This window comes from Rhinopithecus roxellana, chromosome 6 (genome assembly GCF_007565055.1).
Source record: "Rhinopithecus roxellana isolate Shanxi Qingling chromosome 6, ASM756505v1, whole genome shotgun sequence".
Classification (NCBI taxonomy): Eukaryota; Metazoa; Chordata; class Mammalia; order Primates; family Cercopithecidae; genus Rhinopithecus; species Rhinopithecus roxellana.
In genome coordinates this window covers 15,235,000-15,260,262 of record NC_044554.1, presented here as the reverse complement: position 1 = coordinate 15,260,262, position 25,263 = coordinate 15,235,000, and the positions used below count along the sequence as shown (strand labels likewise).

At 37.4% G+C, this 25,263-nt stretch overlaps 1 protein-coding gene across 1 annotated transcript in view; it reads right to left on the bottom strand.

The window, feature by feature from the left end:
* RELN (reelin) overlaps positions 1–25,263 on the bottom strand; it is a 521,571-nt gene that overhangs the window by 375,450 nt on the left and 120,858 nt on the right. The window contains exon 3 of the mRNA XM_030933242.1: positions 464–599. Coding sequence (XP_030789102.1) covers positions 464–599 — 136 coding nt within the window. The remainder of the gene's footprint in view (positions 1–463; positions 600–25,263) is intronic.

Here is a 25,263-nt window from a genome sequence, read left to right as displayed (position 1 = left end):
AATTAACATATCCATTACCTCACATATCATTTTTTTGTGATGTGAATGTTTAAAATCTCTTTTAGCAATTTTGAGATATGCAATACATTAACTATAGTCACCATGCTGTGCAGATCTCCAAATTTACTTCTCCTAACTGAAACTTGGTACCCTTTGAACAATTTCTCCCTGTTCCCCATGTCCCCTAACCTCCCGTCCCACCAATTCACTTACTTTTACTTTATTGCGTACTTTTGTCAGCTAAAATCCAATTTAGACTTTTGGAGGTACACATAAATATGCAAAAATAAACTGCTAAATTTACTTTTTAAAAAAGTTTTTACCTTTTTTGACAAAATTAGTGATTTTAATTAAGGTTAAATCTGTCAAAATAAAACACTTAAATAGTTACTCTATATGTAATCCCATGAGAAGTCCTAAGTATTTGCCTCCTGTATGTATTGCAGACACTTTGGGTACTCACATGAAATTAACACAGCCTGTGCCCGCAGGTGGAGCAATCCAGATGAAGCTGAGGTTGGTTGTGGGCAGGTGACTCACGTGAGAGGCCACCACACTGCACATGAACTGGTTACCAAACTGGTGGTCAGACATGATCCCTGAGAGAAAGGAAGGAGAGTTGTTACAAAGACAACAAAACAAAGATCTGCCTATCACGGCATCACAGTATTTTCTGAATATTTTTCTTTCATGTTAAGGTTCTATGCTATTTGGCTTGCTAATAAGTTATGTAATTTTTCACTTTTTATTGCTACAGGGAAATTCATCATTTAAAATATTATTGTTAAAGGAGTGACCTGCTGGAATCATTGCTATAGTATTTGCTTTGCTTTGATTTTGTTGATTGGTCTTTGCCTATCACCAAAAACCAACAGGACCAACCTGCAGTTGAACAAGGTTAGGTTTATTGGAACTGTCTGCAGCAAGAGAGACCAAATGGCATAGGGAGGTGGGAGGCATCTCAGTAAAAGGATGTCAGGAGAGGCTTGTTAAAATATTTAGGCTTGTGTTAGGTTATTTCAGAGGGCAGGTTGATCAGGTTTGCCTGGAAAACTCCCTAGTCCTATTTGGGAGGTTTCAAGAAAAGGTCCTTTGCCTCTGGATTTGGGGCTATCACAAAGTAGAGGCAATCTTTTCACCGAGTATCTTAGTGTGTTGTTGTTGTTTTAATCTCAGAGGCATGAGGAATGGGGTGAGGCTAAATCTGTGACTAGCAGAAAAGCAACAGCAGTCCTATGTGCATGGAGGGGGATGTTGGTCACTTTTGTGGTTTGCTTCACGTTCTTAGTCTTGTCTGTGTTCAGGTATGTTACAGGGTGGTCTTGATTTTGCCTTGTAACATCACAGTTGTAAAGTGGTCTTGTGTAATGTTGATGTTCTGTGAATTGTTCATGTTCAAAATGAGAACATCGTGGCCTAGCTGTGAGCAGGTCAGCTCCAAGCTGAGCTATCAGGGGATGCTTTTCTTTTTTTAATAAGGTGATTATCTTAGGTGTATCTCAGATATAAAATAGTAATAAATAACTCAACAATTAAAAAACAAACAACCAAATTAAAAAATGGCCAAAAGACCTAAACAGTCACCCCACCAAAAATGATACACAGATGACAAATAATCATATGAAAAGATATTCAGGATCATATGTCATTACAGAACTGCAAATAAGACAATAATGAGATACCACTACACTCATATTAGAATGTCCCAAATACGGAATACTGACAATACCAAATACTGGTGAGGATGCAGAGCAACAGAAAGTCTCATTCATTGCTGGTGGGAATGCAAAATGGTACAGCCCCTTTGGAAGACAGTTTGACAGTATTTTTACAAAACTAGACATATTTTTACCATATGATGTAGCAGTTGTACTTGTTGGTACTTATCCAAGTGAACTGAAAACATATGTCTGACAAAAACCTGTACACGGATGTTTATAGCAGCTTTATTCATAATTGCCAAAAGTTGGAAGCAACCAAGATGTCCTTCAGTTGGTGAATGGATAATGTGGTACATCTAGACAATGGAATGTTATTCAGCACTAAAAAGAAATGATCTATGAAGCCATGCAAAAACATAAAGGAAATTTACTATGCTTATTACCCAAGTGAAAGAATCCAATCTGAAAAGGCTACATAGTGTGTAATTCCAACTGTATGACATTATGGAAAAGGTAAAACTATGGAAACAGTAAAAAGATCAGGGGTTGCCAGGAGTTGAAGAGGGAGGTAGGCAGGATGAACAGAAAGGGCACAGAGGATTCTTAAGGGAACAAAACGACTCTGTATGATACTGTAATGGTGGATATGTGTCATTATAAATGTGTCCAAATGCATAGAATGTACACACCAAGAGTGAACCCTACTGTAAACTATGGACTTTGAGCAATAATGACGTGACGATGTAGGTTCATTGATTGTACCAAAAGTACCACATTCTGAGGCAGGATGTTGACAGTAGGGCAGATTTTTTTGTGTGCAGGGATAGTGGGTGTATGGCAACTCTGTGCTTTTTATTCAATTTTGCTGTGAACCTAAAGCTTCTCTAAAAAATAAGTTTATTATTTAAAAAAATTACTAAAAGCTTTGCCAGAAATGGGAAGTTAAATTTTAAATTTCTTTCATTTACTGGCTTTGTGACCTTGGACAAATCTTTGAGACCCAGTTTTCTTGTCTGTAAAATGGAAATACCATGCCTTCCATACCTTAAAGTTGCTGTAAGTAGTAAATGACCCAATACGTATGACAGCACCTAGTATCCTATCTGGAAGCAGTGGGCTCTCACAAATGTTGATTTTCTTCCTGCCTACCAGAGTGATCTTTCTAAAATATAAACTTGTTCACACTGTTAATATTCCCTTTAAAAAACTCTCAACGACCCTTTTTTTTTTTTTTTTTTTTTTTTTTTTTTTTTTTTTTTTTAAACAACGGAGTCTCCCTCTGTCACCCAGGCTAGAGTGCAATGGTGTGTGTGACCTTGGCTCACTGCAACCTGCAATCTCCGCCTCCCGGGTTCAAGCGATTCTCCTGCTTCAGCCTCCCGAGTAGCTGGGATTACAGGCGCCTGCTGCCACAGCCGGCTAATTCTTTTTGTATTTTTAGTAGAGACGGGGTTTCACCATGTTGACCAGGCTGGTTTTGAACTCCTGACTTCAAGTGATCCACCCACCCTGGTCTCCCAAAATGTTAGGATTACAGGCGTTAGCCACTGCGCCTGGCCAACTCCGTATTGTTTATAGCTGCACTGTCTTATATGGTAGCTGCTAGCCACAGTGATTATTTAAATTAATTAAAATTTGATACAATTAAAAAGTCAGTTCTTCAATTGCACTAGCCACATTCCACATGCTCAATAGCACATGTGGTTCATGGCTGCCACACTGGACAGCACAGAATAGAACATGCCCATCATCACAGAAAGCTCTATCAATGGCACTGGCCATCAGTAAGACTCTGAATAATTAAGACTCTGAATTTGCCTCTCACTGCCTTCTCCAGCCTCAGCTTCAGCACTTCCCACCCCCATGTCTTCCCCGTCGTCCTCTCGCACTTTGCACACCCAAAATACCAAATGAACCCTCCTCTATCTTCGTACAAGCTGTACCCTCTACCTAAAATGCTCTCTTTCCTTAACTGCTCTCAAACACCTGACAGATCCTACATGAAGATGTGGCTCACTTTCTGCTTTTTCAAGCCTCTCCTGTCCACTTCCAAGCAAACCCAGGTAACTGCTCTTATAGATCCCCACTGAATCTTTTACTTAACTCCAACACAGCACTTAGCCCAAGGCATTTGGAATGTTCTGTTTTCTAACTTTGTTTACTTCGTAAGCCCCTTAAAAGCACAAAGCAGGTCTACTAATCCACACTCCTCTAGCATCTAGTACCTTACACATAGTCAAACATTCATTTTTGTTATATTCTGGCCTTTGGTCTCTTGCATTCCTTTGAAAGGATTCCTCAACCCCCAAGATTTAAAAAATATTCTCCTATGTTTTCTTTCTACTATTTTATTTTCATATTGACATCTTTAATGTTTCTGAATGTTATTTTGTTGTGTGGTACAAAGCAAGGATTTGACTTTTCCCTAAATGGTCCTAGGTTCCCACCATTCTTCCCCTGGCATATCATGTCGCTCTTCACAGGTTTCTCTGTCCTGTCTCACTCCCATGTTCCACTAAAATGATTTCTCTGAAAGACATACATGACCATGTCAATCCCCGTGACATCTCCTTAAATGGTTCCCATCAGATTCTAGAGAAATACTAACTTCCTAGCATCAGTTAGAAGGTGTGGGACAATCTGACCCCCACTTGCTCTGCCTGTACACACTTGCTATCCTTTGTGAACCAGCAATGCCATCACTCTCAAGCACTAGTGGCTGAGCCACCCTTGCTCATACCTCTAAGAACATGCTCTGCTTTCAACACAACAGGCCCCAGACTTTTGCTCTCCTTCCACCCATCCTTCTTCTCTACTAGGCTAACTTCTATGTGCTGTTCAAGGCAAGGCTCAATGTAGCCTTTAACACCAAACATTGAGAGGAGTCACTTACTATGCTAGGCCTAATGATACAATCTGACATGGCCCACTCCTCAAAGACTTTCCTCACTGCCCCTCCCTCTCTCACTGCGCACTTGCTGCCCACTCACTGCCCCTGCCCCATGTTTGGATAGGTTTCCTCCCTCTGTGGCATCAAAGCAGTTCATACATCCCTTTATCACAGCCCTTGACCATCTCCCCAAGTTGTCCATGAGGGATACTGCCTTTAATCTTTATATCCCAAGTGCCTGCCACAGTGTCTGACATACCACAGATTCTCAAGAAATATTTTCTGAATACACAGAAAGGGTAAAGACTGTAACAAAGAAAAGAAGAAGTAATTTAGGAATAAATACAACTTATAATACGAATTATTTATTCAGGAGCAGGACTGAAAAAAAGACGATAGAAATTATAACACACATTTCACATTAACTAAATGCAATAGAATATATAAAGTTGTTCAGCATAGGTCATAACTGGTCTAAAATACAGAAAAACAAATCTATGTTTTGACGTATCCAAATGTTCTTTTTCCCATGCAAGACTACGTTTTTAAGCTGAATCCTGAGGCAAAAATCATCAAGCCAGAGAAATCACAACGTTCGGGAGAATAGGAGAGTCCCAGGAAAATCACAGAGTGCCCAAGGAGACTCAATAATGTGACTCAGGAGCGGCCACTCCCCTCCGGTCAGGCATAAAGCAGGGATCCAGTGTATGGAAAATGACAAGTCTACAGGAGTCTGCCTGGCCAAAAAGGAAAACAAAGTCCTAGCCACAGTCCTGTGGGAAGGGAAACAAATCAAACAAAATAAGGTTTCAGCATTATAGAGCCTTAGTAACAGGACTTATGCTCAAATGCCTCCTGATTTCTCAAAACCCCTCTTTGAAAATGAGTCAATGTCTAGGCCACATATTGCTTGACAATTTTATAAGTTGCTACCTTAATGCCCTACCTTGGGTGAATATGCCATAGAAGGATATTCTTGCAATCTAACATTCTAGCATAGTTCTCCCAGTTGGCTGCCCAGTGGCACCAGGAGAAGAGATTTAATAAATACTGTTACCCAGAGATTCTGAGTTAACTGTTTTGAAGTATGGTGTGGGTATTGAGATTTTTTTAAAGCTCACCAAGCAATTCTGATGTCTAGCCAATAATTTGTGTTAAAAGTGTGCCTTAGTAAAATGTGTAGAATTCAGGACTATTCATATCATGATGGTATCAATGTGCAGTTTGAAAACAGCCAACAATATCTTACATAATGTCTCTGGTAGTAACACAAAATAACCTATCCTCTCACTCACTAATCCTAAAACCATCCCACACATGTATTCTCTGGACCTTTCTATGCAACTTCAAACACTATGACTGTACAATGGTCTTTGCATTTTTTTTTTTAAACATAGAACACTGGCATATTATATTGCAACACATTGTAATTGGCACTTTCTTTGAGAACATGTAAACATCGGCCAGAGTTGCAACTATTAGAAGTCGATTTATCTAAAATCAAGCAGCAGGACAGAAATTATTTACAGAATTCCTACTTTGCATCAAACATTGTGTTAGGTTCTATGGAGGTATATAAAAGAAATAGAGAACATAGTCCTTGCCCTGATATGACTTGAGCTGGGATGAGAAAACTGGAATAAATTAACATCTTAAATAAAGCAGCTAGAAAAGAAGCAAGTGCTACTTGGGTGGTATTGATAAAAACACAAAATAAGAGTGAAAAGTTATTAATAAGGACAATTATAACAATGACAACTAATGCTTATTAGGCACTTACTATGACCTGGCACTACTCTAAGTGCTTCAAAAATATTAACTTACTTAAGGCCCTTCATACCCTATGAGGTAGGAGTGTTATATTCTCCATTTTACTAATTAAGACACTGATAAAATGGGGTGATATGGTTTGGTACTGTAATGTCATGTTTAATTATAATTCCCAGTGTTGGGGGACAAACCTGGTGGGAGGTGACTGTATCATGGAGGTGGATTTCCCCCTTGCTGTTCTTGTGATCTTGAGTTCTCACGAGATCTGGTTGTTTCAAAGTGTGTAACACTTCTCCCTCTCTCTCTCCTGCTGGCCATATGATGATGTACTTGTTTCCCCTTCACCGTCCACCATGATTGTAAGTTTCCCAAGGCCTCCCCAGGAGAAGCCTGCACAGTTTATAGAACCGTGAGCCAATTAAACCTATTTTCTTTATAAATTACCCAGTCTCAGGTGGTTTTTTTTACAGCAGTATCAGAATGGACCAATACATGGAGATAAAAGAATCTGTTTATGTTCGTTTAGCAAGTGTACAAAGTAGCCTGGATTCCAGTCAGTGCCCTTAGTCAGATATGGCTCCTATTGGAGTGTGAGATTGGAACTGAGTCTTAAAGAAAAAGCTAAGATTTCCCATATTTGTTTTTATTTACACAAAGCAGCAGAGTATAATCCAGAGGTGGTTACCTCAGTTCTGTCACACACTACTATATGATCTCTCTCAGGGCACCCCCTCTCAAGCTTCATTCTGACATCTCTAAAATGCTGGTCATTATCACTAAGATCCCTTTCATTTAGGGGTCCTCATTGTAATCTGAGTACAATTTAAATGAATACAAGAAAAATGGGAGAACATTACACAAAGGCAGAGATAGTGAGCAAGGGTGCATATATAAATTGAGAACTAGGAGAATGAGAGAACTCAGAATCAGCTTCTCATGTTCTATGAAACACAATTTACTGCATCCACCATGGTGATCTTTTTAATGCCTTTTGTACCATGACAGACATATACCACCTAAATAATATATGTAAGTTGGAAACCATTCTTGGGACAACTAAAATTTTGAATTTGATAATAAATTTAAATTTACATGCAGCTTTCCCTGCTGCATGCTGAATAATAGGATCTATATTGAATTTTTATTATTATTTGGAAAAGGGAAAACAGGATCTATAACACAATAATTTAACTACACTTTTTATCAAAGAGATATGTACATATAATGTATATGTGTGTATAGTGTACTTATAATAATGATTTTATTTTCATTGCTTTGATTATATGTAAACTTATGCAAAAAATGTTCATATGAAACTTCTGCCCCAGAGAAAGAGGCTATACTTTTTCAAGAGAATTGAGAGAAAGTAAACAAGTCAAACGTGGCTCTCCTGATGTAGCTTTGGGCAAAGAAAGTGGAGTTTATCCTTCAAACTCTGGAGTTCTACAAAATTGACAACTTTTTTATTTTCAGTAAGACTTTAAAGCATCTATTGTTACAAAACGTTTTTCTTTTGCATATTGTGTACAAATATGTTAAAAATAGAATCATAATTTTGCTGTAATCTCTGTACCAACAACCAATACCACTCTGTAAAGCCATGATTCCTTTAACGAAGTATGGGGTTTTAAATTCATTGTCCTACAAACCATGGGTATCTAGATAACAAATATCAAATATTTGTCTTCTTTATCAAAGTTGTGGTTGAAGGATAGGAATCAATAGCAGAGTATCCTTTATCCACATTATATTTCAGCAAGATTTGACTCACAATGTCTTTAATTATTTTAAAGTTGCCCCCACACTCTCTTTTAAGACAGTGACATATATTTCTGTGCCTTCCGGGATGTCATTTTCTTTGACAAGTCTTCAGTTATTTTAAGTTTGTGACTAAACCTTGTGTGAACCCCATTTTCCCCCAGGAATACTTCTCTGTGCTTTAAATGTGCATACTTTGGGTCTTCAAAACCATAACTAGAAGTTCTATGATCCCCCATCTCTACAATAAAATGTACGTATGTTCATAAAAGTGTAGGCTACTTGCTTCCAAGAAACACACTGAATATTTTATTACCAAAAGTAAGCAACCTATTGATAAAATTACACATTCATGTTGGGTCAATTCTATATTTCAGAGATGAAAGATGTGGATTACTCAAATCTCTTTAGTGTATAATTTGCCATGGTTAGTGTTAAAGTGGGTATAACAAGTCCTGGTCTATTTTTCATGGGTTTCAAGAATGAAGACATCTGTGGATAGGGTATCACCAAACAAAGGGCAAGTACATTAAAATTATGATTTTTTATGTGAAAAATATAACCTCATACATAAAAATGATACAATTGTAAAATAAATGTTTCATTATTTCAAACACTTTCAGAAAACTTGGTACAATGTTTCATCAGGAAGTTTAGCAAAGTTATTACTTTATGTCTACATAAGAAGTGTAAGCTAAGAATGGCACAAATATTTAAGATGATTTTCACTTCCTTTCCTTTTCATCATTTGCTCTTTCTTTAAAAGGGATATCTAGAGGCTTCCATCAGTTAATAAAAAAAAAAAAAAACACACACACACAGACTGTTCTGAAACTCTAGTTTGGAAAGTTAGTGTTATATTGTAAATGAAAAAGAAAAAATGAATTATAGAATTCTTTTTTATCATTCTTTAATCTGTTAATTCAAATATGAATAACTGTCTACTTACAAAATTTGGCTTATCTATTATTTGCTTTCTTTGCTAGATCAGTGTACCCAGACATTTCCACAAAGCCAAACACGATTTCATATGCTGAAAAGTAATCATAGAATTCTCTTAAAAAAACCCTTATTGCAGCTTATCTGTGAAGTACCAGCCTGATGAAAATAGGTATGAAAACAATAGCTCTGAAGTAGAGTAATGCTACAAGATATTGAATAGTACGTGCACACACACTCACACATATACACTGTGTATGTTTACTTTTCAAAGCAAGTCTGCTTTTTGAAGGTATTTCAAAATACCTTCTGCTGTCTGCTGATTTGAAGGTATTTGTTTTCAGATTTAAGTTTAAGAAGCCAAAAAGCACTAAAATCTTTTAAAAGTCATTCTGGAATTGTGTATCTATGGACACAAGTTAGAAATGGAAGAGAACCTACGCGATTTTCACACCTCTAGTTAGCTCTATAAATAGAGCCAATTCTAAGTCAACTTGATTCTTTCCTTGCTCAGTGCACTTAAAAGATGAGAGGTCTTGAAGTTGCCTCCCCATTCCTCTCCCAGAAGTACCATTTACTGAATGCCTCTCTGTGCCAGGTTTAGAGAGGCAGGCGAGGGGAAAAGTTGAGAGCATAGATACCTTGTCTGCCTATGTTTAGATCCTTGCTCACTGCCAAGGAGTTGTGGAATCTTGGGCAGGTTACTCTATCATTCTGTTCCTCAGTTTCCTTTCCAGGAAAACGAGGATGACAATAATAGAGTAGCTGTGAAGAGTAAATGAGTCTATGGCACACAGTGTTGTACATGTTGGCTATTATTATTATTCCCATTTTAAAGATAAAGGAACCAAGACTCAGGAAATTTTTTTTAAGAGACAGGGTCTTGCTCTGTCACCTAGGCTGGGATGCACTGGTATGATCACAGCTCACAGCAGCCTCACTTTCCAGGCTCAAACAATGCTCCCACCTCAGCCTCCTGAGTAGCTGGAATTACAGGCACACATCACTATGCCCGTAAGACTCAGCAGATTTAAGTGACTTCCCAAGGATAATAGGACTAGTGAGTGGCATCTGCACACAGGTTCCACTACGCTGTCTGCTGGCTTCCTCCCCACATTACTAAATAGTAGTACCTTAGTTCTGGGAAGACACATTCCTGATCCATTAGAAACCCTGTCCAAATCCAATTATAGAATGCAAACCATCTGAGAATGAACAGGAAGAAACCCCTTCCTATAAGACACAAGCTTAGGCTCTCTGTCTTTTTCTCCAAATGCCTAAATTTTTCATCACTTATTATTTACCCTTTGTCTTCAGACACATCTCTGAGTTAGATATAGAAATGAGTGAGACATTTCTAAGTCAAACGCTGTTCTCCAAAGTTATACTTGGGTCTGTGTGACCAGTGAGTTTGACAATATAGCATCCTTTTCAAAGAGCTGTGGAGACTCTGCCCTGCCTATCTGTAATGGAAGCTCTCTGATCTGCTGGTCCAAAGCTTATCTCTGCTGTCTTCTCTTCTAACACTGAATACTCTCCCTCCCTGCTTAACAGCTGCATGGTGGTAGATAATCACTTCCCACTGCCTGCCCCCAGCCTCTCCTCAAAGTAATGGCAACATGCTGGCTACCTGTCCAGAACTATATTCTGCCTCACCACCTGGTGCCTGCTCCTGTGACCTGCTCTCCTGTGTGTTTAATTCACAACCCAACTTCCAGTTTAGGAGTCAGATTTTACACATATGCAGGCCACAGAAACTCAAAGAAGAGGAGGCTTTAGAGATACAAATCCAAGCCACAGAGGAGACTAACAAGAGCCTCAACAAGGTTTTCTTTAAAACAAAACAAAAATGAACTATCACCAGGTCCTAAAAGCTACCTCCAAAATTCTCAAGCCTGTCTCTTCTCTCTCATCATGCCAAAGAAATGCCCAGTTGACCTATCTAGGAAGTGTACTACAATACCAAAATTACTACTTAGCACCATGGTTCAGATTTCTGCCTACCCTAATACTCAAAAAACAGAGAAAGAGAGAAGATTCTGGACAAACTAATAACAGCTAACATTTGCTAAGCATTTAATGATGCAGGCAAAGTTCTGAGTGTTTTACAAATATTAACAAATTTTTTCATGAAAAACCCTGAGAAGTGTTATTCTTATTCTTGTTTTATAGAAGCTTAAAGGAGTTAAGTTGTCCATGTCACTAGTGACTTCAGTGACTAATAGTCACAAGGGATTCAGCCCTGTCAATTTTTAGTGGTGTGATCTTGAACAAGTTACTTAAACTCTCTAAGTCCCAGGATCATTATTTTGTTATATATAGATAATAAGATCTACTCAATAGAACTGTGGGAATGATTAAGTAAAATAATTCATATTGTGAGGATTAAATGCTAAATTACATATAAAGTAATTAGGATAATATTCATTAAATGTTGAAATTTTATTTGCAGAATTAAAGAATGTATCTCAGTCCTTCTCTGTTTCTACTGCACTCAGACAAAATGTTCATTTAAATAGGTAAAGGAGCTGAAGATCACTCATGCTGAGCATGAAACCCCAGCCAAAGGAATGAACAAGAGGCATGGTAACCCTTGTCTAACTCCAGAAAACCCTCTGCATGTAGAAACAGGATCTGATTATTTTAACTCTACATCCAGACTGGCTAACCTAAAAGAATTATCCATAGCAATGTTTTGTCTAAATAACCTGTGACTGCTGCCATACAGAAACAGCTCCGGGTAGAACTGTTTTATTTATTTATTTATTTATTTATTTATTTTTTATTTTTTATTTTTTATTTTTTTGAGGTGGAGTCACCCAGGCTGGAGTGCAGTGGTATGATCTTGGCTCACTGTAACCTCTGCCTCCTGGTTTCAAGTGATTCTCAGGCCTCAGTCAACTGAATTACAGGCATGCGTCACCACGCCTGGCTAGTTTTTGTATTTTTAGAAAAGACAGCATTTCGCCATATTGGCCAGGTGGGTCTCGAACTCCTAACCTCAAGTGATTCACCCACCTCGGCCTCCCAAAGTGCTCGGATTACAGGCATAAGCCACGGCACCCGGCTCACTCTCAACATTGTGGTTGACCACTGTAGCCCATACTGGCTGCTGTCATATCTGCAAAGTGATCTGTCACCCATTTAGTTGATGACAGTGTTCTCAATCTGTTTTTCAACATCATCCATCTAAAAAGCCTTTTTAGACATTCTCCTAATTTTTCCCATGTAATTTTTTTAATGATATAATATCATTAAAGTCTCAGGATACAAAACAAATGTGTAAAAATCACAAGCATTCCTATACACCAGTAATAGACTAACAGCCAAATCGTGAGTTAACTCTCATTCACAATTGCTACAAAGAGAATAAAATACCTAGGAATACAACTTACAAGGGATGTGAAGGACCTCTTCAAGGAGAACTACAAACGATTGCTCAACAAAATAAGAGAGGACACAAAAAAATGGAAAAACATTCTATGCTCATGGATAGAAAGAATCAGTATCGTGAAAATAGCCATACTGCCCAAACATTCCATGCTCATGTATACAAAAGAATCAATATCATGAAAATGGCCAAACTGCCTGAAGTAATTTATAGATTCAAAGCTATTCCCATTAAGCTACCATTGACTTTCTTCACAGAATTAGAAAAAAACTACTTTAAATTTCATATGGAACCAAAAAAGACCCTGTATAGCTAAGACAATCCTAAGCAAAAAGAACGAAGCTGGAGGCATCACACTACCTGACTTCAAACTATACTACAAGGCTACAGTAACCAAAACAGCATGGTACTAGTACCAAAACAAACATACAGACCAATGGAACAGAACAGAGGCCTCAGAAATAATGCCACACATCTACAACCATCTGATCTTTGACAAACATGACAAAAACAAGCAATGGGGAAGTGATTCCCTACTTAATAAATGGTGTTGGGAAAACTGGCTAGCCATACACAGAAAACTGAAACTGGACCCCTTCTTTACACTTTATACAAAAATTAACTCAAGATGGATTAAAGACTTAAACATAAGACCTAAAACCATAAGAATTCTAGAAGAAAACTTAGGCAATACCATTCAGGACATAGGCATGGGCAAGGACTACAAGACTAAAACACCAAAAGCAATGGCAACAACAGCCAAAATTGACAAATGGGATCTAATCAAACTAAAGAGCTTCTGCACAGCAAAAGAAACTATCATTAGAGTGAACAGACAACCCACAGAATGGGAGAAAATGTTTGCAATCTATCCATCTGACAAAGGGCTAATACATAGAATCTACAAGGAACTTAAATTTACAAGAAAAATACAACCCCATCAACAAGTGGACAAAGAGTATGAACAGACACTTCTCAAAAGAAGACATTTATGTGGCCAACAAACATACGAATAAAAGCTCATCATCACTGGTCATTAGAGAAATGCATATCAAAGCCACAGTGCGACGCCATCTCATGCCAGTTAGAATGGCGATCATTAAAGAGGGAGGAAACAATAGAATCTGGAGAGGATGTGGAGAAATAGGAATGCTTTTACACCGTTGGTGGGAGTGTAAATTAGTTCAAACATTGTGGAAGACAGTGTGGCAATTCCTCAAAGATCTAGAACCAGAAATACCATTTGACTCAGCAATCCCATCACTGGGTATATACCCAAAGGATTATAAATCATTCTACTATAAAGACACACGCACACGTATGTTTATTGTGGCACTGTTCACAATAGCAAACACTTGGAACCAACCCAAATGCCCATCAATGATAGACTGGATAAAGAAAATGTGGCACATATATACCTGGAATACTATGCAGCCATAAAAGGATGAGTTCATGTCCTTTGCAGGGATATGGATGAAGCTGGAAACCATCATTCTGAGCAAACTAACACAAGAACAGAAAACTAAGCACTGCATGTTCTCACTCATAAGTGAGAGTTGAACAATGAGAACACACAGACACAGGGAGGGGAACATCACACACCAGGGCCTGCCGGGGGTGGGAGGCTAGGGGAGGGATAGCATTAGGAGAAATACCTAATGTAGATGATGGGTTGATGGGTGCAGCAAACCACCAATGCATGTGTACACCTATGTAACAAATCTGCACATTCTGCACATGTACCCCATAACTTAAAGTATAATAACAAAAAAAGATGTATCATGTAACTGACCGATAGGTCAAATTGGGCATTTCTTTGGCAGAGAGGAGAGAGAAGAGACAGGCTTGAGAATTTTGGAGGTAGTTTTTAGGACCTGGTGATAGTTTATTTTTGTTTTGTGTTAAAGAAAGCCTTGTTGAGGCTCTTTTTAGTCTCCTATATGGCATGTATTTGTATCTCTAAAGCCTCCTCTTCTTTGAGTTTCTGTGGCCTGCATTTGTGTAAAATCTGACTCCTAAACTGGAAGTTGGGTTGTGAATTAAACACACAGGAGAGCAGGTCACAGGAGCAGGAACCAGGTGTTAAGGCAGAATATGGTTCTGGACAGGCAGCTAGCATGTTGCCGTTAGTTTCATTTAGCCAAAAAAAATAAAAATAAAAATAAATAAAATATTTGATAAAACATTTCTACCTGGAGCTGTCTGTATATTGCAGCAGTCACAGGTTATTTAGATATAACATTGCTAGGTATAATTCTTTTAGGTCAGCCAATCTGGAGGTACAGTTAAAATAATCAGATCCTGTTTCTACATACAGAGGCTTTCTGGAGTTAGACAAGGACTACCATGCCTCTTGTTCATCATTTCTACTGGGGTTTCATGCTCAGCGTGGGTGATCTCCAGATCATTTACCTATTTAAATGGAGATTTTGTTCGAGTGCAGGAGAAACAGAGGACTGAGATATATTTTTTAATTCTACAAATAAAACTTCAACATTTAATGAATCGAAGCCCAGGGTACGGCTATTGACATTTTCAGTTGGAAAGCATAGAATATAACCTAATTGAAGGGATTTTAAGATATATAGCTTTTCTGGGAGGCCTGGAGAAGTAAACTTGGGCATTGCCCAGCAAAGGGTCATGTCCACCCCACCATGGGACAGGTCCAACATAAATACAACAGCTTCTTCCCCCCAAATCAACAGAGCTGTCACCTCAGCTATTCCTCCAAAATAAGAATCTTCACTTGATAGAATACTGATCTCGCCATACTGGGTCCCCAGGTCACACTGGCATTCTTGGTCCCCAGGCACTCTTCGATATCCAGTCTCATGAGGCTGAGTCTGATAGGTGTAAACTAGGTGACACGCTTTCACCCCAGAAAGGAAGGAACTATGGGAATTGTATTTTGGGAAGACTATATTCACAATGTGGGAAACTATATAAAAATGTTGGGCAATCATGGATGGTACATGCCTATAGGGGGCAAGTTCAAAATCTACAAAATTTTGGACTTCTTGATCCAAAAGTAGCTAAAATAACTGATAGTTTTAAAAAATTATTGTCTTTAGGACTATTTCCATGAACCTATACTTTGCATACCTTACCTCTTACCTTGAATGAGCATTCCGCAATGGGAAAGATATTATTTATCACAGTCAATCTACTTGATGAACAGCAGCAGAAGTTCCCCATACCCTACCTGGGACAGCCTAACAGACTTCCCACAGACTGCCAGGTGTGACAGGGTCACATCATGTCAGAAGATGTGACAGTGCTGTCTGACCCCAGATGACAGGATTATGGACTAAATGTCAGATTCTTCTAACAATCACAGTTCCTGCTAAATAATGAACATTAATGAGTTTGCATAATATTTATAATCTCAGTCAAAGCAATGCTATCATGTCTGGGAGTAATTATTGACTACTTTTCCCACTCAATCAATCAACAAGGAGTCATTATTGATTCCTTTCCCCACTCCAGTCAACCAATTACCAAGTCTTTCTTATGATATCTTAAGATTTTTTTCAACAGAGTCTTCTCTTGCCTATCCTTCTCACCATTGCGTTAATTCAGGCTTTCATTACCTCCTTTTTGACCACTGCCAACAGCTTCCTAATTGGTCTCTGAATTCAGTTTTGTTTCCTCAGGGAAACTCCCAATGCAGCTATCTTTCTAAAATGCAAATACGATTTTACCATTCTACTGATACTCATATTTATAGATGTAGGTCTAAATTTCCTCAATGTGACACCCTGAGTATTCCCTACCTACATCTCTGGGCTTATCTATCATACCTTTCTTCAAACTTCATACTCTGTCAAGACGAGACTTTATATAGTTGTAAGTACACATCTCTCTTTTTGCTACTGCTCTCTCTGCATAGAACTGGGGTCAGCAAACTATGGACCACACATCAAACCTGGGCCACAACCTATATTTTACAACCCTTGAGGTGAAGATGGTTTTATATCTTAAAAATTTGTAAAACACAAAGAATATGCAACAGAGACCTACCACATATAACCTGAAAAGCCTAAAATATTTACTATCTGGCCATTTACAGAAAAAGTTTTTCAACTCCTGACCAAAACTATCTTCTTTCTCTCTGTTTTGGCAAAACTCCTACTTATCACTTAATAAAATGTATGAAATCATAAATCATCTCTTTCAAGAAATTTTCCTATGCAACTCCTTTCTGTACCCAAGATTAATGTTAGGAACATCTGCATAATCTCATAATACCAAGTGAATGGTTCTATCATTGAACATATCAACTGCATTAGAGAGAGTTTTATCTTCCCAATGATGGTTATGTGTTATGACTTTTTCTATCCACAAAATACATTATAGGTTCATAACAAATGTCAATGGAATAAACTGTTGTTGAAAAGACATTACAATTTATATACAGGACCCACAGACACTCTGAAGGAAGCAGACTGCTCCTGCACGACCCAGGAGAAACCCCAAATACTGTGAGTGACCCAACTGTGGAAGTGGGAAAGGGAGACCCTCCACTCCCTAACATATGCCCCCAATGGAGAAGCTGAAAGTCTGTTTGCGGGAGAAGTTTCCAACTTTGCCTAGAGCTGAGTCAAGTTAAAATGCCAAGCTGAGTGAAATACAGGGGTAGGGGAAGTAGCAGAAAAGCCCTAGGAGCTTGCTGGGTTGCCAGGTGGCCCATTTCTGCCTGGCACCACAGGGATCCATCAAGAGGGTGGCCAGAGGAGCAGAAGGTCAAATTCCACAGGGAGAAGGAATTCTCTAGCTGAACTTTGTAACAATTTGAATGGGGCGAGAAGCCTCCTGGCCAGAACTCAGGGGAGGGCATGAATCAGGCATGCAGACTTCATAGATGGGGGAAGAACCAACGCCCCTTTCTTTCGCAGCTGGGAGGCATTTCTCAAAAGAAGATATACAAATGGCCAGCAAACATGAAAAAATGCTCAACATCACTAATGATCACGGAAAAGCAAATCAAAACCACAATGTGATACCACCTTACTCCTGCAAGAATGGCCATAAAAAATCAAAACACAGTAGATGGGGTCATGGATGCAGTGTACAGGGAACACTTCTACACTGCTGGTGGGAATGTAAACTAGTACAGCCACTATGGAAAACAGTACAGAGATTCCTTAAGGAACTAAAAGCAGAACTGCCATTTGATCCAGCAATCCCAATCTACCAGAGGAAAAGAAGTCATTATTCAAAAAAGATACTTGCACAGGCATATTTATTGCAGAACAATTCATAATTGCAAAATCGTGAAACCAACCCAAATGCCCATCAACAAGTGGATAAAGCAACGGTGATGTACATGTATATATGATGGAGTACTACACAGCCATAATAAAGAATGAACCAACAGCATTTGCAGTGACCTGGGTGAGGTTGGAGACTATTATTCTAAATGAAATAACTCAGGAATGGAAAAACCAAACATCGTATGTTTTCACTGATATACGGGAGCTAAACTATGAGGATGCAAAGGCAAAAGAATGATGCAATGGACTTTGGGGCCTTGGGGGGAAGAATTGGGGGGGTAAGGGATAAAAGACTACAAATATGATGCAATGTATACTGCCAGGTGATGGGTGCACCAAAATCTCACAAATCACCACTAAAGAACTTACTCATGTAACAAAATACCACCTGTACCCCAATAATTTATGGAAAAATAAATCCCCCCAAAACAGAAAAACAATTTACGTTATATGCAAGGAAGCAAAGTAAATGGAAGGAGCTCTCCGTGGTACTGAAGTCTTTGCTACAGCTTCTTCTTGTGGGGTGCCCAGAAACTTACTGTTTGCAGTTCCTCAATTACCTTCACCAGCCCCTATCAATGCTTTTTCTGCCACTCTTCAGTCAACTTCCTGTAGGGTCCTAACTAATTATTGCCCAACCTGCATTCTTTTCCAGGCGACATACATACCTCTTGGTCACGGCATTTATTGCTCACCAATTAGCTGTATGCTCCTACACATTATCCAGCTCCTTTGCAGTTCAAGTAGGCATTAATCAATCGGATATTAGCAGAAATGAAGTACACTATTCCCTAGTTGAAACATGGAATAGAAAACACGAGCCCTCCGTGTTCTTTATTCCTTTGTCTTGATGATAATAGAGGCCACATGCTGAGATGGCACAGCTACAACAAGGAAATAGTTAGGCTGCTGAGTCCCTGTATAAAGGACAACTATGTAAGATTGCTGAGTTAAACTGAGGTTTGGGAGTTAATTTGCTACCACAGCAAGACAGGACTTACCTGAGTAATACACCCTTTGAATATAACACTTATCACAGTCCATTTACTTCTACTTACTTTACTAAATTATAAGTTTTTGGAGAAGTGTTTTGGTCTTAGTGATTCTGAAGATCATCACCCAATTGCTAAACAAATGAATAGACTTCTAAGTCTGTTTTTCTCTTCTCCATATTTCATACCCTCAAACAGAACAAACTATTTTTTTCCCAACAGTCAGAGAAAAACTGTAATGAATACAAGGTGTATAGTAGTAGTCAAGAACAAAGATCGTGGAGCCAAATTACCTGTGTTCACATCCATTTCTGTCACATACTAGCTATGTCCTTGGTAAATTATATGTAAACTCTCTATGCTTCCCTTTTCTCACATGTGAAATATAGAAGACAACACTTCACTGGGTTACATAATCAATGTATGTAAAGTGGCTAGCACATAGAAAGTACTATGTAAATGTTGACTATTACTATATGGCTAAAACGTTTTAGGAGCCCTAAATTTCTATCTATGTCCTTAATGACTGACAAAATCAATGACTTTTTTTTCTGGCAAAGAAACTTCATTCAGTAACTCACCTTTGTTTTTTTTTGTTTGTTTTTAAATGGAATACATTAAATAACATTAAATCACATATAATACCAAAAAGAGTTCAAATGTGTATCACATTACAATTATTTCAAGAACTTTATTATATATTCGTAGCAGATTATATACCATAAGAAAACATCAACAGTTAATTAATTCTGATGATAAAATATATTTCATCATGTTTGCAGTTTTTCTAATTCCAATAGCACCTAGACAAGAGAAATAACAATACTTTTTAAAAAGACAAATCACAGGAAGAATTACTTTTCACATGATGTATACTACTACTTTCATTTAAGTTTTATTAAAATTCACACTCCACTGAGGCAATAATTTTTGAGTAATTTGGATCAGAAAACTGATTGTTTCATACCCCTTGAGGCTAAATGGTTATAAATGTAGTCTCAGGAATTCTGAAGTTCCCTCATATTTAAAATAGATTGGGGGGAAAACAGACAAACTGTAGCTCTCTAAAAATTGCTATAATCTATTAACTTGAAATTAGAGCACATTGGATTGACTAAAAAATGATATTGAGATTATTTCAATACACATTCACTTGAAAGATCACAAAGAAAAGATTCTTAAAAATTCGGGTTATTTGTTAAAAGGTAAATTTAATTTTGTTTCTCCCCTGTAGCTTTCATTTATTTATAATAAATCACAGGTGATGTTGTGAACCCTTCGATATTGCTTTTTCATTCAAATTCTATCATTCCAAGCATCAATCTGAATGATTATATTTCTACCATATGGCTTCTTTTAGGCTTTATGTAGAAGATATTATCTTTAATGTGAATTTGTAATCATACATTGCTTCTTATATTATTGGCAAACCTGACATCATTTCCAGTTTGTATTATTCAAGAGAAACAAATTTATTTTTAAATTTGGAATTATTTCACCTACAGTTTCTAACTGAAAAGAACATCATTCTCAGCAAACAATCGCAAATAACTTTTTTAAAAATTCATTTATATACCTCTATCTATAGTTGCAAATAAAATGAGAATTTTTAAATTTTAATGTCAAATTTATATCTCATAATATACAAAATGTCTGAACATGAGTTTATTATATAATTCATAAATTATATATGGGATGCCTGTAATCCCAGTAAATAGACAAAGATGTAATTATACATGCATGATAAAAAAAAAGTTTACTAATAGAGGAACCCAGTAAAAAATGACTACCATATCCAAAGTTACAGCTAAGTGGGAGGAATAAGTGTCCTGTAGCACAGTTGAGTGAATATGGTTAACCATAATTTAGTGTATATTTTCAAAAAGCTAGAAGAAGGGATTTTCAATGTTTTGAAATGTGTTTGCAACACAAATAACTCACATTTAACTCATCCCTGACCTGATGAAGTTTCTAAAGCAATTGTAGCCAATTTTTTCAAGATTTTATGCACTTTATTATATGCATGTTATACCTCAATAAAAATACTTTAAAAAAGCAATCAGAAAAAAGAAGAAAGACTGCCAGCAAAGAGACGACAGCTAGATTAGCAGCCTACATTTGGTCAGAAACAAAAAAAGTTCAGAATATAATTCAATCGTGACTTTAAAGTACCAGGGAAGATAAACATCATCTCAGTGTTTTACCTAACCAAACAATCATTTATGAGTAATGGTGACTAAAGTCATTTTCTCACCAAGACTGAAACAACCTCTAAAATATGTGCTTCAGCAAGGACTACAACAGATGAATCGATAATAGCAAACAGGTTGGTGAATCTACATAAGCATTAACTTTCAAAAATAATGAATTTTTCCTTTATTTTAGTGACACATAATAATTGTGTATATTTATGGGATACAGAGTGATATTTCGATACATATATACAATGTGTAGTGACCTAATCGGGGTAATTCACATATCCATCACCTTAAACATTTATCATTTATTTGTGTTGCAAACACATTGCAAAACATTGAAAATCCCTTCTTCTAGCTTTTTGAAAATATACACTAAATTATGGTTAACCATATTCACTCAACTGTGCTGCAGGACACTTACTCCTCCTCCCATTTAGCTGGAACTTTGTATTTGGCGGCCAAATATTTTTTACTAGATTCTTCTATTAGCAAATGTTTTTTTATCATGCATGCATAATTATATATTTGTCTATTTAGGTACTTTTAATTTGAATATTTTCCTGTTCTAACCTATCATCACCCATACTTTAAAAAATAAATATTGAAAATCACTGGCTAAGGTAAACTCTGAAAGAACATATAAACATTTACAATATAATGATCATTAAATGTGTCATTTAAAGGCTTTCAAATAGGAGGAAGTAACTGTACCTAGCAAAAGTTATTAGTAAAAACTATCCTAGTTGGTTACTTGCCAACTCAATTAACTACATTACCCCTCTCTTGCAACGTATGTTATTGTCTGCTTATATCATCTACTCACATGCCAAGCAGAGATTAGTTTGTATTGTAACAATGTAGTTTCTTAGAAATATGTCACTAGAGGCAACATCAAGATCTCTTTCTGAAGACTCACTGCATAGCTAGGAAAGACCTCTAAGCTATCATTGAATATAAATTTTATGAATGTTTTTAAGAAACGAGGAGAGCACCATTGCAGTATTGTGATTGCAATCACATTCCTTGAAAGGCTGTGGTTGCAAAAAGCTCACCATACTGTACAGTTTTTGGAGGGAGTTGAATTGCCCTCTTTTAAGCAGATTGTGTTTTCTTCTCCATCCAACATCCAGGGATGTAATACAACCTCACCTGGGTGTAGAGGGATTTGCAAACACAATTCCAATTACAAGGAACAGGATTTGCACACGTAAGGGCCTGCCCAGAGAGCTGCGAATTCACCTTCTAATTTGCAGTGTTGCCCCCAGAGGCTGAGCATGAATCTGCCTGCATATGGTGAGAGTGTGGATGCTTGTGCCCAGTGCACCAGGTGGGAGGTATGGAGCTCACAGTCAGGGAGGCTGAGCAGATGATTTACAGCCGACATCTAAGTGCTCCTTAGAGGACCGCCAAGCACTGCACTAAACACCACCAATCAGGCAAATCCAGTCGGGGTAAACAAGCTTGGCATGAACAACAGAAATAAAACACGCTAATCAGTTGTTCTACTCCAGGAAAATAAGTCAGCAGGGAAGGAATTGGGGGGAAAAAGCCACATCTTTAAGGCTTTGTAGAGGGTTTTAGTTAATTTTCTACATTTCTCTCTAGCTGTAACTTCACTGCTTTTTTTTTTTTAATCCTATTTACAACATAGCAATGTTTTATAAAACTACCCTCTTCCGTGATTTTTTTTTTAATCTTCAAATCCACTTCTATGTCACCAGAAGTTAACTATGGCATCTGAAAAAATGTATATATGTATATAGTGTCTAGTCTGTTCTTCAATAATCTCTACAGGACGCAGTGTAGTGTAATGGTTAAGTACAACAGGGCTGGCACTTGGCAGCCTGTGCTCAAATCCTGCCTCTACCACTTTCTAGCTGTGTGGCCTTGGTCAGGTTTCTTAAACTCTCTAGGCTTCTGTTTCCTCATCTACAAAATGGGATCATAACAATACCTGGTTTTTAGAATCACTGGGAGTGTTAAATAAGTCAGTATAAGCAAAATTCTTAGTATAGTACCTGGCACATAGTAAGTGCTCAGTAAATGTTAGCTACTATAATTCAATATACTGTCTGTTCACCTTTGACATGGTAGTTGTATTATTAACAAATACAATATTATAACATTTGGGTAATCAAGCCAAACACTCTGATGGATTGCAATGGGGGCTAGGAGTTAGAAACATTTAGAAATAAGATAATTTTCATGGAACTACTAGAGGCTTTGTTTTTTTGCAGTTGGAAGATATAATTATGAATCCTAAACATCATTAAAACAATATAGTATATAATATTTAGCCTATTTACATGAGCCTTTCCTTTCTGACCTGCACCAACACTGTCATTAGCGTATCCTTTACTGTACATCCCTATTTCATCACCTTGATTACTCAGGCTTGAACACACGAAATGCAAAGACACTTTCCTGGTGTAGTAGTGGTGCTCTAACAGCTTTCATTTTTCATTACAGCAAATGTGGACAATGTGATACAAATTTTATTTACCAGTGAGTTAGTCTTTTATATCTAGCTGGCCTTAGAAATGAATACTAGCCTAAAGGAACAACAACAACAAAAAACTCCTGTACATTTTACTACACTTCATGAAGATGCAAGCACAGGCTTGCCTAGAGAACAGAGAATGAAGAAGACTGGAGGTAAAAGACCTCAATTCCATATTTTCAGCTCTTCATGACTGTGAACAGTCATTGGTGAATGTAGAAAATACATGCTTCTTTTCACTTTAAAACTGAAGTGGTGAAAATAAACGGGTCAGGTGAGTGGGGAGAAATAAGTAGAGAATAATACATAAATTATCAGATTAGCTTTAATGAGAAAAATAGGTATGTTTTGGGAATTTCTCAAGTGTGTGCAGAATTCTAATATTAATACTAGTCAAAGAATGGACACTTCAGTGTCACCATAATACCTGGCATATTTGGAGTCTTCAAAGGTTTCATATATATATATATATATATATATATATATATATATATATATATATATATTATTTTGGGACAGAGTCTTGCTCTGTCACCCAGGCTGGAGTGCAGTGGTGCGATCTCATCTCACTGCAACCTCCGCCTCCCAGGTTCAAGTGATTATCCTGCCTCAGTCTCCTGAGTAGCTGGGACTACAGGTGCCCGCCACCACGCCCGGCTAATTTTTTGTATTTTTAGTAGAGACAGGGTTTCACCATGTTAGCCAGGATGGTCTCAATCTCCTGACCTCATGATCCGCCCACCTTGACCTCCCAAAGTGCTAGGATTACAGGCGTGAGCCACTATGCCCGGCCAAATGCTTCATAATTAATTTTATGAAGATTTGATTAAAGATAATATAAATAGAATATTAATTGGCTTTTTAAAAACATGGCACACACTATATCCAATTTCATTGCATTCCCCATGGTGAAACAACTTTATGGCACTTGAACTTTTCTTCACAAAATCTAGAGTTCCAAGCCTAACTGTGTTTTTATATCAAATCTTTAGCAAGTTTTAAAAAATGTAAGTGGAGCATAGAACATAGTAAGAAAGGTTTCAACATTTGTTTGGCCATCACTGAGATTACACAGATAAAAGAAGATATCCAACATAAGACAGCAAGATGACTTCATTAAAAAACTGTTCACAATGACAATTAACAATCTTCAAGTCCCCATAAACAAAATATCAACCCTATGTAAGTAAACCGCTAAGCTCCATCCTCTAAAGGCGTGTAGTACAATTACTTCTTTTATTGGCGTTAAACACGCAAGCTTAGCCACAATAAATTAAATCAGTCATACATTGTTCATTATATCACAACTATCAGTGGAAATTCTTAATATTCCCAGATGTTTCTGTCAATAGAAGTTAGTAATTAATGATGACAAAACAAAACAAAAATCCAAAATAACTTTATATTCAACTCTCAAAACACTTAATATTCATCATATCATGAATTCTGTAAGGCAAATATGTTAACACTACTATATTCCCTAAGGGATTAAGGTATTCAGTTTTTGTTTTAATTATAATACATAGCAAGCCAATTATTATATGGAATAAGGCAGTAAATGAGATCACACTGCTTTATTGGTCCTTTGATAGTACTGAAACCTGAATGTTTAGATGCAGAAAAATGTGTAATGAGGACTTGTTGAAGAACTCTCTCAAGTGAGGAGTTAGTTTCATTAGGCTAAAAATAAGAATAAAATTAGAACTACATTTATTGATGCTTAGTATACAACTTGGATTTTTAAAAAATCCTCATTGCAACTCTGTGAAATAGCAGCGGCAGTATGGCAGACCTGGCTTATACTGGCTAGAGAAAGCTGATTGTACACAATCTCTTCCCAAGATCCACCTGTCTTGGCCTCTCAAAGTACTGGGATTACAGGCATGAGCCA